Source organism: Ovis canadensis, chromosome 3 (genome assembly GCF_042477335.2).
Source record: "Ovis canadensis isolate MfBH-ARS-UI-01 breed Bighorn chromosome 3, ARS-UI_OviCan_v2, whole genome shotgun sequence".
Lineage (NCBI taxonomy): Eukaryota > Metazoa > Chordata > Mammalia > Artiodactyla > Bovidae > Ovis > Ovis canadensis.
In genome coordinates, this window is record NC_091247.1 from 3,166,129 (window position 1) to 3,182,565 (window position 16,437).

The 16,437-nt window shown below is 61.5% G+C and overlaps 1 protein-coding gene across 5 annotated transcripts in view; it reads left to right on the forward strand.

Moving 5' to 3' along the window:
• The first annotated feature begins 11,530 nt into the window (after positions 1-11,530).
• Positions 11,531-16,437, forward strand: part of CCDC187 (coiled-coil domain containing 187) — a 52,167-nt gene continuing 47,260 nt past the window's right edge. For all 5 annotated transcript variants that reach the window (XR_011255067.1, XM_069579917.1, XM_069579918.1 and 2 more), the window contains exon 1: positions 11,531-11,837. Coding sequence is in view for 4 of the 5 variants with exons in the window: in XM_069579917.1 (XP_069436018.1) it covers positions 11,551-11,837 (287 nt within the window). In the remaining variant the exon portion in view is untranslated. The remainder of the gene's footprint in view (positions 11,838-16,437) is intronic.

Here is a 16,437-nt window from a genome sequence, read left to right on the forward strand (position 1 = left end):
CGGAGCCTTCGGGGGTTCCTCTGGCACAGGCCCAGCCCGGAGGGTGCGCCCCCAACGCCCCCCGCCACGGTGAGTGCGGGGGAGGGGCTGGGCGTCAGCCTCGCTTTGGGGGCTTCTGGGGCCTGGCAGGCCCCTTCTTCCACCTGGTTGGAGGCCCTCCCGCCTTTGTTTGGCAGGTGACCCCTCTTCCCTTCGGTGGTCTTCTGCCTTTTCTCTGGGCCAGCCCCAAGGTGCCTCGGCCACTTCTCCAAATGGGCAGTGGGTGCAGGCACCCCGGGGGTGCCCCTCCACCCACTTTGGCAAGGCCACCCCCCCACGTGAATTGAGGCAAGTGGGAGGGTGAACAGCTTCAGGCAAGGCCTGAGTGTGTGTGTGTGTTGGGGGTTGGCTGTGCGTGTGTGTGCGTGTGTGTGCTGGGGGTCGGCCAGCCTGGGAAGGCAAAGATTCTGCAAGCCTGCCCACCCCTCTGCATTTCTCCCTTCTGAGACCGTGGTCTCAGCCTCCCCACAGCCAAGCTTGGTCTTCTCAGCTGTCTGTGAAAACCGTGGAAGGCTGCAAGAAGAGTGGCCGGGCTGTGCCCACCCACCCAAGTCCAGCGTCTCAGCACCCGGCCGCCTCCTCTCCTAGGGATTCCTGGGGGCCCTGACGGGTGACGTGACCTCGCCTCCACCCCCTGGGTTCTGACTGCTCTGGCGGGGTGGTCTCACAGGTTCTGTCCTGGACCCTTCTCAATCTCCGCCCTCCCAGTGCAGCCAGAGAACTCCAATCCTGGAAAAGTTGCTGCAACCCAACGGGCAGGGACGAGTCTGGGGACGGGAAATGGGCTGGTTTCCCCTGGGGGCACGCTGGCCCCTTCCCGGAGCACTGCCCTAAGGTCAGGAAGATGCCAGCCAGCCAGGCCGCCCCAGCCAGACCCTCCACCCCAGCCAGGACCCCCGGCAGAGTGCAGCCCACAGGACCCTGGCTTCAGGCAAAGGCAGCGTAAATAAACATGAGATTAAAAAAGGGCTCTTGGCCCCGAGCTGGTCTGTTTTTCCTGCGGAAGAGGCAGCGAGGATGAGAACCATCTGTGCCCAGAGCGCAGCGGCCGGTGGCTCAGCCCACACACCCTCCCCCAGGGACCACAGGAGCCAGGCAGGGCCTTGTTCTCAGACCTAGCCATGGCCCCCAGCTGGCCTGTACAGAGCGTGGGGTGCTGAGGGCAGCCCCAGGCCTGCCTCCTTGGGGCACCCCTGGGCTGGCATCAGAAGACGGGGGCCACTGTGGGCCCCCCACCTGTGACAGGCCTGGGCTCAGCATCCCCAGGAGGTCACCACTGTGGGCCCCCTACGGTCCCCTGGGTGCGCGGCCCAGTGCCTTGTGTCAGGAAGGCAGCCCTTGTGGTGATATGCCGTGGGTGGCAGAAAGGGGGCGGTCCCTGCAGAGGGATGGAGGGGGTGGGCGTCTTCTCTCTTCCTTCCTGGGAGTAAGGAGACCGGTTGGGAGCTGGAGTCCCTGGGCTGGAAGGGTCTTCTATCAGAGCTTCCCCAGGGGAGCTAGGACCATCTTGGGGGTGCTGGGCAACGGGCCAGGCTCAAGCTGGCCTGAGTCAGGCCCTGACCACCCCAACCCTGCTGGGTGCCTGGCACAAGTTGCTTTCCCTGTCTTGAGTTTCCATTCTGCCCCTCAGAGGTTCAGCAGCCCGGTGCCGCTGGGGTTGGGAAGGATCGTGGGGTCGGGAAGAATCGGGGGTCCAGATAGTGATGGTCACCGTGCTGGGTGGGCAGTCAGAGCTCAGGGTGCCTACCGTTGGGACTGTGCTTCCTCCCCACTGGGCCCCTGCAGGCAGTCCTCGCCACAGGGCATGGAGGTGTGTCTTCTCCCATCCAGAGACCTGAACGACTCCCGTGGAGAGGACCCAGGAAGGAGGGTGGAGTGTGGACAGGCAGCACGTGGCCACCCAGGTGTGAAACTAAGTGTGCCTCAGCTCCACGGAGAGCAGGGGGCTGCCGGGAGGCAGGTCTAGGGGAGGAGGGGTCCCGGGGGCAGTGGACCTGGCTCACCACCCTCCCATCTGTTCTGCTCACCCTCGGGGCTGCTCCTCCTTCCCCTAGGCCTCCCAGGGGGTTGGGGGGGCAGAGACCTACTACCCACACACACCTGCGCTCTGCGTGTCCTATCGTGTAAATTCTCCCCTGTGACTCTCGGTGCGCCTGCCCTGGCAGAGTGTTCCGATGGGAGGCCGTGAGCACACCCCCTCCATCCATTCCCGAAGGAGTGTTGGGAAGAAAAACAGTTTCCCGCCTGGATCCTCCTTCCAGCCCCAGTTAACAGGCGGCAAGAGGATGCCGTGGGTGGCACAGGCAGCGATGCTGGACCTTGTCCCCAGAGGCACCACCTCCCTCGAGCCACGCCCCCCTCCCGCTGCACTCAGAGTACCAACCCTGCTGCTGGCAGCTGCCAGCAGCGCCGCCTCCACCGGGGGGCAACTGCCGCGTGCCTGCCGCCAACACTCAGCCCTCCCTGGCATCCGCTTCATCAGCACGCCCTTCCCCTTGGTGAGCACACTGGACAGTGATGCCCTAGGTCACTGGGCTGGGCCTCGGGAGAGCTGAGGTCAAGCCTGGTTCCCTAACTGACCCCTTCCTGGGCCTGTCCCCCAGACAGGCCAGCAGGAGGTGGCACTGGACAGTTGCAGGGGTCTGGCTGAGCCTTTCGGGGTGGAGAGGCCTTGGGCCTCTGGAGAGAGGCAGGCACTTAAGGCTGACACGGGCCCCAGGTGAGGACCAGGCTGGAAGAGGGTGGTCAGGCTGCCCGGGGCCATCCCTGCGCAAAGAACCAGCTCCGAGGCTCAGGCAGGACATGCGACCTCTGAGACACAGCCCCACCCAGGTGTTTGCTGGGGCGGGGGGCAAGCTGAGGATGACCTGGTGGCCGGCAGGACAGCTCCCAGACCCTGCCTCCTCCCACCCCTCCATGCCCCCCTTCCCCAGGGGGAAGCCTGCTCCTGCAGGGCCCAGGGGGGCCGGGGTCACCCCCAGGTGCCACCAGCAGAGGTGCCCAATCTGGGACCCGAGGCAAGAGGTAGACGGGGAGAGGGGAGAGACCCAAACTCACAAATGCATGCACACGTGTGCTTAGGTAAAAAGAACACACATTTTTGCCATCATTTCTGATCATCTCATAACCCTGAGAAAGAACTCGCTCTACTGCACAGCTCTGGGGTACAAGCCACCCATTGCCCCGAGGCCCCCAAGACACCACCCACCGCCACTTCCTCTCCTTGAGGCCTTGATGTCCCTGGAGTGGGAGCTCTGGGTGGGCAGTGGGTTTTTGCAAGAAGCCCGGAAGGAAACGATCTGCCCACCCTGAGATCCTGAGTGCCTCCCGGGGAGATGACACGCCCAGGAAATAGCTGGAGGTGTGCTCGGAGCTACACGCCACCGCGTCGTCATCCAGTGACACCCGGCCACACGGCATTCCTGGGCCACTGGCTGGCAGGTTGTCACCGGGTTTGTGTCCCCGGGCCCTGTGGGGAGGAGGCAGGTGCCCATGGGGCAGGCCCGTGCTCAATTGTCCACAGCGGGCTCACCCCCGGTTGATGGGACCGAAACTCCTGCCCCCTGCCAGTCTGTGCCCCCAGGCCTGGCAGACACTGTGAGTGCTGGAGAGAGACAGAGGGACAGAAAGGGAGAATCAGAGACAGACAGAGACGGAGAGATGGAGAGACAGAGACACAGAGAGAGAGTCAGGGAAAGAGATGGAGACAGAGAGAGAGGAGTGTATTTGGGCTCCAGGTTCACCGGGTGGCTCCAAGCCCCCCCGGCCTTGGGTGTGGGGTGGAAGGGGACATCTTTTATCATCAGCCCAAGTGCGTTAGTTGTTCAGTCATATCTGACTCTGCAACCCTTCTGTCCATGGAATTCTCTAGGCAAGAATACTGGAGTGGGTTGCCATTCCCTTCTCCTGAGAATCTTCCCAACCCAGGGATCAAACCTGGGTCTCCCACAGTGCAGGCAGATTCTTTGCCATCTGAGCCACCAGAGAAGCCCACCCACATCCTCGTAAAAGAAACAGAATTAGGAGGTCAAATCCGCTGCTTCAAATAAATGCTCTGAGACCCCCGGGGCGAACAGGAAGTGCAGTGGGTTTCTTCTGTCGGGGGGGAGGGGGTGGTTCTATGCCCACCAGCATCTCCCCATTCCAGCAGCGTGACGGTGGGTGGTGGCCCCAGACCCTCTGGGGAAGGGAAGCCAGCCCAGGCTGAGTTTTAACAGCCCGGATGCCTGGGTTCACTTTGGACCAGGGCCCGTCTCTCTGATCCTTACCTCCCGCATTGGGACAGTGACGGAGGCCAGTCAGTGCTGGGTAAACACGACCTTATGGGGCGTGGCCTCTGTGTAGTCTCCCAGGACTGCAGTGACGAATGACCACAGCTGGGTGGCTTCACGTGGCAGAAATTGTTCTCTCAGCTCTGGAAACCGGAAGAATTCAGGTGCTGGTGGGGTCCCGCTCTGTGTGGAGGGTCCAGCAGGGGTGCCCCCTGCCGCTTCCAGCTCCTGGAGCTCCAGGCGTCCCTTGGCTTGTGGCTGAGTCCCTCCCCTCGCTGCTTCCATCTTCACGTGCCACCCCGCTTCCCCTGTGTCTGTGCTCTCTGTCTTTCCTCCTGAAAGGACTTGCATGGGATTTAGGATCTCAGTTTCACCTGCAAGGACCCTTTCTCCCAAGCGCGGTCACACGCACCACTGTAGGTGGGTGTCTCCTTGGGGCCACCCTTTACCCCACTGCACTCACATCCCAGAATTGCACTTACAAGCCTCACGCACACGTGGGTCATGTAACATGCAGTTCTGTAGTTTTCTGCTCTCAATTAACATTATACTGTGAGCATCATGCGGACATCACAGATACAGTCAGAGGCGGAGGCTGAGTGACATTCACCTTGTGGCCGTATCACTGCCGTGTAACCAGGTCCTTACCCACGGACAGGAGGCCGGGCAACGTGCCTGTGTGCTCCAGGCAGGCAGGAACCCGCCGCGATTGCTGCAGCTCCCGGCGCGGGGCTGACGCTCAGATGGTCACTGATCGAGAAGAGGCCTCTCTGTGCTGGAACCCCGCCCAGCTACAGCGCAGGGCGACGCGGGGCTTGGGACACAGCAGGGCTGCTCACGAGCTGGGCCCCAGCCCTCCTCTGGGCCTCTCTCTTCTCCCTCAGACGGGAGCCCGGTGAATGAGGTCTTGCTGCAAAGCCCTCGGCACAGCCCTGGAGCATGGCAGACAAGAGTCTCGTACATGGAGCCCATGGGCTGAGAGTTTGCCGGCCCCTCTGGGACAGCAAATCCTTAAAAAGACAAAAACCTTCTTCAAGAGATGGGGATACCAAACCACCTTACCTGCCTCCTGAGAAACCTGTATGCAGGTCAAGAAGCAACAGCTAAAGCTGGACATGGAACAACAGACTGATTCCAAATTGGGGAAGGGGTACCACAAGGCTGTATATTGTCACCCTGCTTATTTAACTTCTATGCAGAGTACATCATATGAAATGCCGGGCTAGATGAAGCACAAGCTGGAATCAAGATTGCTGGGAGAAATATCAATAACATCATATATGCAGATGATACCACTCTAATGGCAAAAAGCAAAGAGGAACTAAAGAGCCTCTTGATGAAAATGAAAGAGGAGAGTGAAAATGTTGGCTTAAAATTCAACATTCAATAAACTAAGATCATGGCATCTGGTCCCATCACTTTATGGCAAATAGAAGGGGGAAAAAATGGAAACAGTGACAGACTTTATTTTCTTAGGCTCTAAAATCACTGTGGACAGTGACTGCCGCCATGAAATTAAAAGATGTTTTCTCCTTGGAAGGAAAGCTATGACAAACCTAGATAGTGTATTAAAAAACAGAGACATCACTTTGCTGACAAAGGTCCATATAGTCAAAACTATGGTTTTTCTAGTAGTGTATGGATGTGAGACATTAAAAAAGGCTGAGCACTGAAGAATAAATGCTTCTGAGCTGTGGTGTTGGAGAAGACTCTTGAGAGTCTCTTGGACAGCACGGAGATCCAACCGGCCCATCCTAAAGGAAATCAGCCCTGAATATTCATTGAAAGGACTGATGTTGCAGCTCCAATACTCTGGGCACCTGATGTGAGGAGCCAACTCATTGGAAAAGACCCTGAAGCTGGGAAAGATTGAAGGCAGGAGGAGAAGGAGGCGACAGAGGATGAGATGGTCGGATGGCATCCTTGACTCAATGGACACGAGTTTGAGTAAGCTCCGGGAGTTGGTGGTGGACAGGGAGGCCTGGCGGGCTGCGGTCCATGAGGTCACAGAGTCGGACACCACTGAGTGACTGAACAGCGACTGGGCGGATGCTCCATTTGGCAGCAAGGCCAGGTGCCCCTGGGGCCACCAGGCTGCAGGACAGGAGCTGGCCTGCTGGCTGGGAACATGGAAAAGCAGCTGGAGCTAGAGAAAGGTCTCTGAGCCCTGGGCCCTGCAGCAGGGGCCCTCAGCCTTCAGCACCCCTGCCCACGTTCTCATTTCCCTTGATTTTCGCCCCTGAGCACTGGTGCTCCTCACCTATGTGCCACATGCTATGCCAAGAGTGTGGTCACAGAGGCTGGAGGACGCCTGGTTCCCATGATACCCGCTCACCTCTCAAGAGCCCCCTCATCCACCTGCCTGAAGGCCCTGCCCACCGCCAGGTGTGGAGGAGGCGAGGCCCAGCCCCCACCCTTCCCCGCCCTCAGACACTGTCACTCTGGGGCAGGTCTGGGCTGCCAGGCCAGCTGGAGGGGGAGCGTGCCACCCCAGATCTGGGCCAGAGCCACAGCAAGGGAGAGCCGAGGCGCTCAGGGGACACGTGGCGGCTTCCCGGGGAGGAGGGGAGGGCGGGGTGGGGAGCAGGCAGGGCTCTGGGCTCGCACCCAGCCCTGGGGGCGCAGAACTCTGGGCAGAGCGGGGCGGCGGCCAGCTGCTCAGGACACCCCTGGCTCCGGGAGCTCTTCACAGGTGTTCTCAAGAGGTGCTGATCGCCCCTCGCCCGTCCCTGGCCACCCAGGAGGCGGGTGAGGCCTGAGGCAGGCGTGCGGTGTTGGAGGAGCTGCTGCCCTCAATGGAGTCCTCGGGCAACGTTCGTCTGTCTGTCCCAGCAGCGATGAAACAGACGGAAAGCAGGAGAGTGGAACCACACCCTTGCCGTTCCCCACCCCCCACAGAGCCTCTCCGGGGCTCCAGCCCAGGCAGCTCATGGTTACCATGGAAACCCCGCAGCCTGGCTTTCTGCTCCTCTCCTAACCCCGAGCGCCCTCAGCCCAGGGTTAAGCAGTAAGCAGGGAGGGCACTAGGGACCTTTCTCATGAGTTGATTCATCATGGGGGCCCTGGGACAAGGACAGTAGGTCCTGTTCCTGATATCCGGGTCATCTGGTCAGGACCCCGGGGCGGCGGGGAGAGGGAAGGACCCCGGGGACGCCGAGCCCTGCGGCCATGCATGGTTTTCAGGTTGCCCTGGGGGTAGGGCCTCCGTATCTGTGGCCCTAAGGAGTCCAGGGCTGACAGCTCACGTGTACGGGGGCAGCCGTCCGTGGAGCAGAGCCAGCGGCTGCCGCGTGAAGCCCTAGGAGCCCCCGGCGGGAACAGCACGTGGTCCTGCCACCCACCCCCCTCCCTGCGGTTGGCACAGCCCTCCTTCCTTCAGACCACAAACCTCTCAGGACAAGAGCTTTCCTCAGAGAACCGCATCAGGCCCGGGGCAGCTAGGTGGGCAAGCTGCAGGAAGGAAGGAGAGGCGGGGGCCAGGGCCTCTCCCCCCAGGGCCCAGCGTCCCTCCCTCTCTCTGCAGGGCTGGTCAGAGCTCAGAATTAGGGCAAGGAGCTGCTGTGAACCGTCAGAAAGCCCCCTTGTGGGCTTACCTGGTGGTCCAGTGGCTGGGAGGCCACTTTGCAATGCAGGGGACGCAGGGTCGATCCCTGGTCTGGGAGGATCCCACATGCGGCAGACCAACTAAGTCCGTGTGCCGCCGCCACTGGGCCTGGGCCCCGGAGCCTGGGCACGGCAGCTACTGCAGCCCACGGGCCGCGAGCCTGCGCTCCGTAACAGGAGAACCCAGCGCCCCGAGAAGCCCATTGCTGTTCAGTCACTCAGTCATGTTCACCTCTGAGCAACCCCGTGGGCTGCAGCATGCCGTCCTTTACCATCTCCCCAGCTTGCTCACTCACTGAGTCCATCGAGTCGGTGATGCCACCCCACCATCTCACCCTCTGCCGTCCCCTTCTCCTCCCACCCGCAATCTTTCCCGGCATCAGGGTCTTTTCCAGTGAGTCAGCTCTCACATCAGGTGGCCAAAGGACTGGGCCAAGAGTAGCCCCTGCTTGCTGCTACTAGAGAAAGCCTCTGTAGGGATGAAGGCTGAGCACAGCCAAAACCCAAAGTAAATGTTAAAAGAAAAAAGCCCTCTTGGGCCTGCCTGGGTGGGCGCACTGGGCCCGGCTCCTGAGGGCTTGGAGCCTGGCCCGGTGTCTGTGTCAGGGCCCAGTAAGCGTGTCTCTTAGTCAGCCCGAGCTGTGTAACGAAACATCACAGAGTCTCAGATCGAGGCCCAGGCAGGCTCGGCTCACGGTGAGGACCCTCTGGCTGTATCCTCCCGCAACCTTTCCTCTGGGTGTGCGCATGGGGGCAAGGAGAGAGTGGGAGCCCTGGGGTCTCCTCTTGTAAGGACGCTGGATCCTGTAGGACCAGCCACTGCTTCCCCATGACCTCGCTTAACCTCAGTTCCTTCCTTATCCAGACACAGTACCCAGGGCCACGGGGAGGACGCAGACCTTCGGGCCCAGGCTGGTGGAGCCCCTCCTCCAGCGGCATGTCAGCGTGCTGAGCCCCGGGTTGGGCCATGGCTCTCCTCCTGGCTGCGTCCCCACCCCACAACCGTTGCCCATCGTGGACTCGGGCAACACCAGCCCGCCAGCTGGGGCCCCTTTCCCGTTCTGGACCGCCCTCCAGGCCAGCGGCCTTCGCACCACCTGGGAAAGGACCAGAGTGCCTCCCTGGAGGTGTGCCCTGCTTTCTCCAGAAGCCGAGAGGGTGGCAGCAGGAAGTGTGAGATGTAACCACTGGGCCTGGGTTTCGAGGGCACGCCCGGGAACGCCGCCCTTCCCTGGACCTCTGGGACGTTCACGGTCTTGTGGTCTTCCCAAGTCCTGGGTGTCGTATCCCCTTCTGCCCGAGGCCCACCTCTAGGGTGTGCGTGTTGCCTGGGGTCTGATCAGCCAGCCCGGCATCATCGCACCCCCAAGAGGACAGGTGGATGTGACACGTGTGGCTCAGGGAAGAGGAGACAGACAGCCCTGGGCAGGCCTGCAGCGGGCGCTGTGTGCCTCCCACGTAGACCACGCCGTCCGCCTCTGATGGGGACGGAGACCGCCCCGCGCCGCGGGGCCCTGTGTCCCTGGGGCCGTGTCACCCTGCCCCGGAGACTGTGGTCAGCATCCTGGGTCCACTGCATTTCATCAGGGACTGGACTAGTGAATGAAATGGAGGTACAGGGACCAGCCTGCGTCCTTCAAACCCTCCAGGAGGGCACCAGGAGGCAACGCTGGTTTTGTTTCACTCTCTGGACTGCAGAGGGGAGACTTTTCATGCCCTTGACCTTCCCACCACGATCACAGCAATAGCTCCTAGCCCACGGTACATGGATCCAACGTGGGGGTGTCCAGCTCTACATCCACAGACTGAGGAGGGGGCTGATCACAGGGATCTGTGACCCCGCAAGCCCACTGTCAGCTGGGCCTCGGGCAGCACCCTGGTAATGGCCTGACGGGGGACTGGGGGCATCAGTGTCGACCCGGCCTTGTGTCCTGACGTCCTGACGGTGGCTGTCATCCCCCTGCCCACCACACTCACTGCGGGTGCCTCTGGGGAAGGCCGCTCACAGGTCAGAGCCGATGAAGACAGATGACAGAGAGGCCCAGGGTGGCTGCCCTGATTAAAAAAAAAAAAAAAAGCCACAGTCGCTGGCAGGGGTTTTGGCCCTGAGCCGGTTCTCAGACCTGGAATCCGTACACTGAAGAGGTGGCCTGCTGGCTGGGAGACTTGTCTCAGCATAGGAACCAGAGCGTTTCCTTTCAATAAGGGGAAAAAAGTGATTTGTTTCCACTGGTGGTGATCTGAGCTCTGCATCTCAGAACCCCAGGGGAGGTGCTCTGCGCAGGCTGGTGTGGCCGCTCAGGGCAGCGACTGGCCTGGGCAGCCCCAGGCGGGGCCAGAAGCCCGGGGGCAGAGTCTGGACAGCGGTCTGCCCCCCGCCAACCCCCCCCCAGGTAGTGTCGGGGTCTCTTTGCTTAACTTGGGTTTGGGGGGAATGTTCCAGAAACTCTGAAGGAGGAACTTTGGCTCCCTGCAGGCTCCAGCCCCAGGGTCCAGCCCTGGGGCCAGGTGGCTTCTCCCTGTCTCTCTGACACTGATGGACAGAGCCCACCTGCATGGATACACCTGAGCCCATCCGTCTTCTGGGGCTGGGCTCCTGGGGCCTGAGGAGGCCCAGGCACGGCTGCAGGGCTCTCGCTCCACACCCACCGACCGCGGGGTCAGCCCCTTTGGACCCTGCGGCCCAGGGACACGGCCACCTCCAGGGCGGTCTTTCCGGGAGGGTCCAGCTCCAGTCCGAGCTGGTCTTCCTCGGTGTCCCGCTCTGCTCAGGGGCTGAGCGGCTGCGGCTCCCATATGCCACCTCCAGGGACGGCAAGGGGGCACGCATGCCCCTGAGTTTGTAAGAGGCCAGACTGCTGCACGTTCCTGTCCTCTAAATCCAACTTTCCCGAACACCAAGAGGCTTTCTTGGCAAAAGACTGTTTTCTAGAGTTTTCTGGGTGGGGAGAAACATATCTGTGGGGGTGGGGTGTGGCAGGAACAGCAAAGCCCTGTGGGACACCCCCCACCCCTGTTACCCCCACTATGATGGGAGAGGGCGCCACCTGCTGGCACTGCCACATAGCCAGCCAAGTTGTCCGCAGGGAGACGTGGACGTTCACCGGGCAGCCCCCAGGACCCTTGGGCACCATCCTGCCCCCACAGGCCCTCGACTGGAACTAGACAGGGTATGGATGGGGGGATGGACACACCTCCCCCTCCACTCACCAGCGCCCCTAGTTGGAAAACCAGCATGAAGGCCACAGGAAAGCGTCAGATCCCAGCCCAGCCACCCAGACCCCAAGACCCATCTGCCCGTGGGTCCATCTGGTACAGGTACCCAGCAACCCCCACCACCTCCCGCCATTCCAGCGGGGCTGCCATGGTGACCCCAAGGCCGTGAGGGGCTTTGAGGGCGGTGAGTGTGGTGTGTTGGGACCTCCCCTCCCCCCACCCCCCTGGTCTCCAGGCCTGGAGGCGTAAGCTGCCCGGGGACCCACACCTGGTGTCCTAGGTCGGAAGGGAGGGCACCCGTCCACCTCCAGGGCCCCTGCTCCCAGAGCTCTGCGTGGGGGGTGGGGGCTCTGGGGAGGAGGGAGACAGCAGGCTGGATGGGCCCGCAGCCACGGAGGCGGGGCTTGGGCAGTTCCGGGCCATGGGGAGGCTGTCCTGCAGGCCTGCCTGCCTCTGCCCAGGCAGGGCGCTGGCCCAGGTGAGGCCCCTGGCGCCTGGCACAGGTCCCCAGGCTCTGCGCCTAGAGGAGGAGTCCCAGTATCAGACGGACGCCAGGGTTTCTCTGGCAACATCAGGGCGGCTTCCCTCCCAGCCTGGCGCCCGGCCTCCCGAGGGCCCAGAGGCCAGGGAGCCCTGGTCCCCGCGCTCCGCTTGCTGCCCGCCTCCGGGCCACGGCCGCTGCCCGGTGCCCCCCCAGCCTTCCAGCAGGTGAGTCCTTGGGGGGCTCTTCCTGAGCCCCGCCCGGCCTCCCCAGGCCCTTCTTCCTGGGCTGGGCCCAGTGCAGACCAGCCTCCCTCCTCTGCCTGCCCCCAGGAGGGGTCTGCGTGCTGCGGCCCCGCCGAGGCCGGAGCCAGGCCGGCAAGTCGCGTGCACAGCCTCCTGTCTGGCGTCGCTGGTGCTCCTAGTCTGGGAGGGAGGTGGTCTCAGGGCAGGCCTCTGGGCTGTGCGGCTGTGGGCAAGGTGACAACGCCAGCTCACCTGGGGGCACACTGGGCCTGTGCGGGTCGTGTGTGTGCCACGCAGGGTGTGTTGTGTGTCTGTTGTGTGTCTGTGTATGGTTGTGTGGTGTGTCTATGTATGTATAGTGTGTTGTCTGTGTGTTATGTTGCTTGTGTGTGTCTGTGTCCCTTGTGTGTGTTTGGTGTGTGTGTGTGTGGTGTGTCCATGTGTGGTGTATGGTGTGTGCTGTGTATCTGTGTGTGAGGTGTATGTATTATGTGTCTGTATTGAGGTGTGTGTGTTGTCTGTCTGTGTGTGATGTGTCTGTGTGTGAGATATATGTGTTGTGCGTCCATGTGTGTGTTGTGTGTTGTGTGTCTGTATGTAAGGTGTGTGTATTGTGTGTGTGTGGTGTGTGTATTGTGTGTGTGTGGTGTGTGTATTGTGTGTGTGTGGTGTGTGTCTGTGTGAGGTGTGTGTGTTGTCTGTGTGTGAGATGTGTGTGTTGTGTGTCTGTGTGTGAGGTGTGTGTCTGTATGAGGTGTGTGTGTTGTCTGTGTGTGGTGTGTGTCTGTATGAGGTGTGTGTGTTGTCTGTGTGTGAGGTGTGTGTTGTTTGTCTGTATGGGAGGTGTGTGTGTTGTGTATCCATGTATGTGGTGTGTGGTGTGTGTCTGTGTGAGATGTGTGTGGTGTGTGCCTGTGTGTCTGTGTGAGATGTGTGTGGTGTGTGCTGTGTGTCTGTGTGTGTTGTCTGTATGTGAGGTGTGTGTGTTTTGTGTCTGTGTGTGAGGTATGTGTATTGTGTGTGGTGTGTGGTGTGTGTCTGTGTGAGATGTGTGTGGTATGTGCTGTGTGTGCTGTGTGTCTCTGTGTGAGGTGTGTGTGTGAGATGTGTGTGTTGTCTGTGTGTGAGATGTGTGTGTTGTGTGTGTGTGTGGTGTGTGTCTGTGTGAGGTGTGTGTGTGTTGTCTGTATGTGAGGTGTGTGTGTTGTGTGTCCATGTGTGTGCTCTGTGTCTGTGTGTGTTGTCTGTATATGAAGTGTGTGTGTTGTGTGTCTGTGGTGTGTGTCTGTGTGTGAGGTATGTGTATTGTGTGTGGTATGTGGTGTGTGTCTGTGTGAGATGTGTGTGGTGTGTACTGTGTGTCTGTGTGTGTTGTCTGTATGTGAGGTGTGTGTGTTGTGTGTCTGTGTGTGCTGTGTGTCTTTGTGTGTTGTCTGTATATGAAGTGTGTGTGTTGTGTGTCTGTGTGTGAGGTGTGTGTCGTGTGTCTGTATGTGAGGTGTGTGTGTTGTGTGTCCGTGTGTGCTGTGTGTCTGTGTGTGTTGTCTGTATATGAAGTGTGTGTGTTGTGTGTCTGTGTGTGAGGTATGTGTATTGTGTGTGGTATGTGGTGTGTGTCTGTGTGAGATGTGTGTGGTGTGTGCTGTGTGTCTGTGTGTGTTGTCTGTATGTGAGGTGTGTGTGTTGTGTGTCTATGGTGTGTGTGTGCCTGTGTGTGGTGTGTGGCTGTGTGTGTGCTGTGTGTCCGTCCGTGGGTATGGTGTTTGTCCGAGGGGACACGAGTGTCTCTGAGCCTCAGGGCAGGCTGTCTGCAGGTCACTTCCCGCTGGGCCCGGGGCCGGGCTCAGCCTCGGGCCGGCCCCCTGCAGCCTCTTGGCCCCTTGGCCCTCAGCCCCCCAGCCTGCTTCTGTGGAGCCTCTCAGGGCCTCGTCCGCAGGGCTGGGCCGGCAGGCCATGTCGGGTGCTGTGGCGATGTGCAGGGCCGGGTCCTCTGCTACCGCTGCTGCACCTCCTCTGGGGTCTCTGCCTGGGGCCCTGGGGGCTGTGGGCGTGGTGGGCCGCAGGCCACAGCCTGCTTGGGCTTGCTCGGGCCGGCAGTCCTGGGGACACGGCGGGGACAGTAAACAGTGCAGCTGTTTGGAGCAGAGCCAGGCTGGCTTCCAGGAGACAGCACCTGCCCGCCCTCTGCCAGCCGGTGGGGCTGCTTCTCACACTACAGCGGGCTGCAGGGGCAATGACCCCGGCCAGGGACAGCCCCTGGTGGCAGCGAGGGACGAAACCAGCTGCTAGGGCGGGGCACCGCTTTCTGGCCTGGCTGCAGGGGTCGGGCACGGCAGGGGGCCTGGGCTGGCCCAAGTGCAGACAGAGGCTTCCAGCTCTCATTTCTCAGTGGGTGCCAGGCCTGGGGTGGGCACTGAGTGCCAGGTGTCTTCTGACACTCATGAGACCCCCACCGAATGAAGTTGCTGTTGTGCCCCTTTCCTGATGAGCAAACTGAACGCCCTATCCGAGGTCACCAGAGGGTACCTGGCGAGCCTGGAGTCAGGGCCCCACCACAGCACCCCCAGGAGCCAGGCAAGGGGACCCGGGGACAATGGGCTTGCTCTTTGCACCAGCACCTCCCAGCCAAGAACCCCGTCCTTCGTGAGCCCACCCAGCTCTGATCAGACTCAGCGTGGCCCTGGGGACCCATAGGTGCTGTCTCTCCCAGCTCCAGGGGAGCGGCAGGCCGTAGAGACTCCTGCCCGGCTTGTCTGAGCCACCAGAGTGGGGCTCCCCTCAAGGGACCCTCAGTGGGACAGCTGAAATGGGACCCCCATGCCTCCACACAGGGCCCGTCTGGGCTAGGGGCTCCCGCAGCCATCTACATCTGCATTCAGGTCACCCACCCTGTAGTCGTCCCTGGCCCAGGGGAGGGGAAGCAGACACAAGGGGGCCTGGGAGCTGGAGGGATCTTCCTCTGAGAGAGTGCATCAGGCCGGCAGGAGGCGGAGAGTGTTTAGGAGGCCGGGCTGTGGGCCCCACACCCGCTGGAGGGGCTCAGCTGAGATGCTGCAGGCACGCCTGCCGGGGGGAGGGCAGCTGTCTGCCCCCCACCACCACCTCTGCCCAGCAGCCTTCTTGGAGCCATGCACAATGTGACCCCAGGGGGACCCGACACTGCCGCTGGTGGCCATCCAGCTGCAGCCCAGCGCAGAGCCCGGGGGCCACCCCTGTGGGAATGGACAGTGTGGTGTGCAGGGATGGCAAGAGCAGGGGGCCCTGGGCAGGGAGCGGCCTGACTCCCCGGGTGAAGGGCTGTATCTGGAAGGGGCTCCACAGCTGGGTGGGCAGGAGGAGAGGGAACCCGCTCGGGGCTTGTCAGAGCTCATAGGGCTACAGAAGCCACTGGGTTTGATTCCAAGTGCGCCCCGCATTCATGTCCAGGATTGTGCTTTTATCGCCAGTAGCCCCGGTGGCTCGAGAAGTAAAGACTGCCTGCGAAGCAGGAGGTGCAGGAAATTCGATCCCTGGGTGGAGAAGATTCCCCTGGGGAAGGAAGTGGCAACCCACTCCCGTGTTCCTGCCTGGAGAATCCCGGGGAAGGAGGAATCTGGCGGGCTGCAGCCCGTGGGGTCTCACGGAGTCGGACGCGACTGAGCACGCGCACGCATGTAGCATGCACACGGAGGGTTTGAAGTGACTGCCCCGCCGTGCTTATGGCCCAGCTTCTTCCTGGAGAAGTAGGTCTCCGCTGACCAATGGGGGCAGCTTAGTCCCTGCTGAGAACAAAGGGTCACCCGGCTCATGTTAGGAGAAACTTCTTGTGTTGGGGCTCCTTCCACTTCCCCTCAGAGTGACCCTTTCTCTCTGCCCTCCGGAGGGGGCTGGGAGTCCGGAGGATGCTGGGAGGACGCCCGCCGCCCCAAGGACCCCAACTGATGGGGAAGCCTGAGGGCCTGGCGGAGGGAAGTCGTTCAGAGGCCTGGGGCCAGGCCTCTGCTCGGGTGTGTGATCCTGCGGCCAGAGCGAAGGGAGGCCGGGAAGGGCTTTCATTCTCACCAAGGTCACAGGGGGATTTGCCGAGGGGGGGGGGCTCTTTGGAAATGAGGATGGAGCAGTCTGGGGGGTCCTCTCAGCTGTCCAGGCTCCAGGGGCTGTGTGCGGGACACTGTGGTCATTCCTGATGGTGTCCCCCAACCACCCGAACTTGCAGCCACATCCTAAGACCTTCCGCCCCTCCTGCATGTCGGGCACCGTGCCAAGACACACCACGGCCTGCAGCCCTCCTGGAAGGGCCTGCTGTCCTGTGCAGACCCGGGTCAGTGTCCTGGGGCCCCAGCCACTTGCAAACATCCTGAACCTATTTCAGCTTCACCAGGCGACGTCCCCAGTGGAGCGGGCCAGCCTGGGCAGGGTGGGACTCCAGGCCAGGGGCACAGGGCCGAGCTGACCCCATGGGGCTGCCGGCTAGGGAACCTGGCTGTAGAGAGATGCCGTCTTTCTGGGCCACCAGTGTGCTTGAGGACCCCAGGGCCGGAGGCTGGATCTGGGGTCCGGGCAGCTCTGTACCTGCCCCAACCCGGTGCCAACGGCAGGGGAG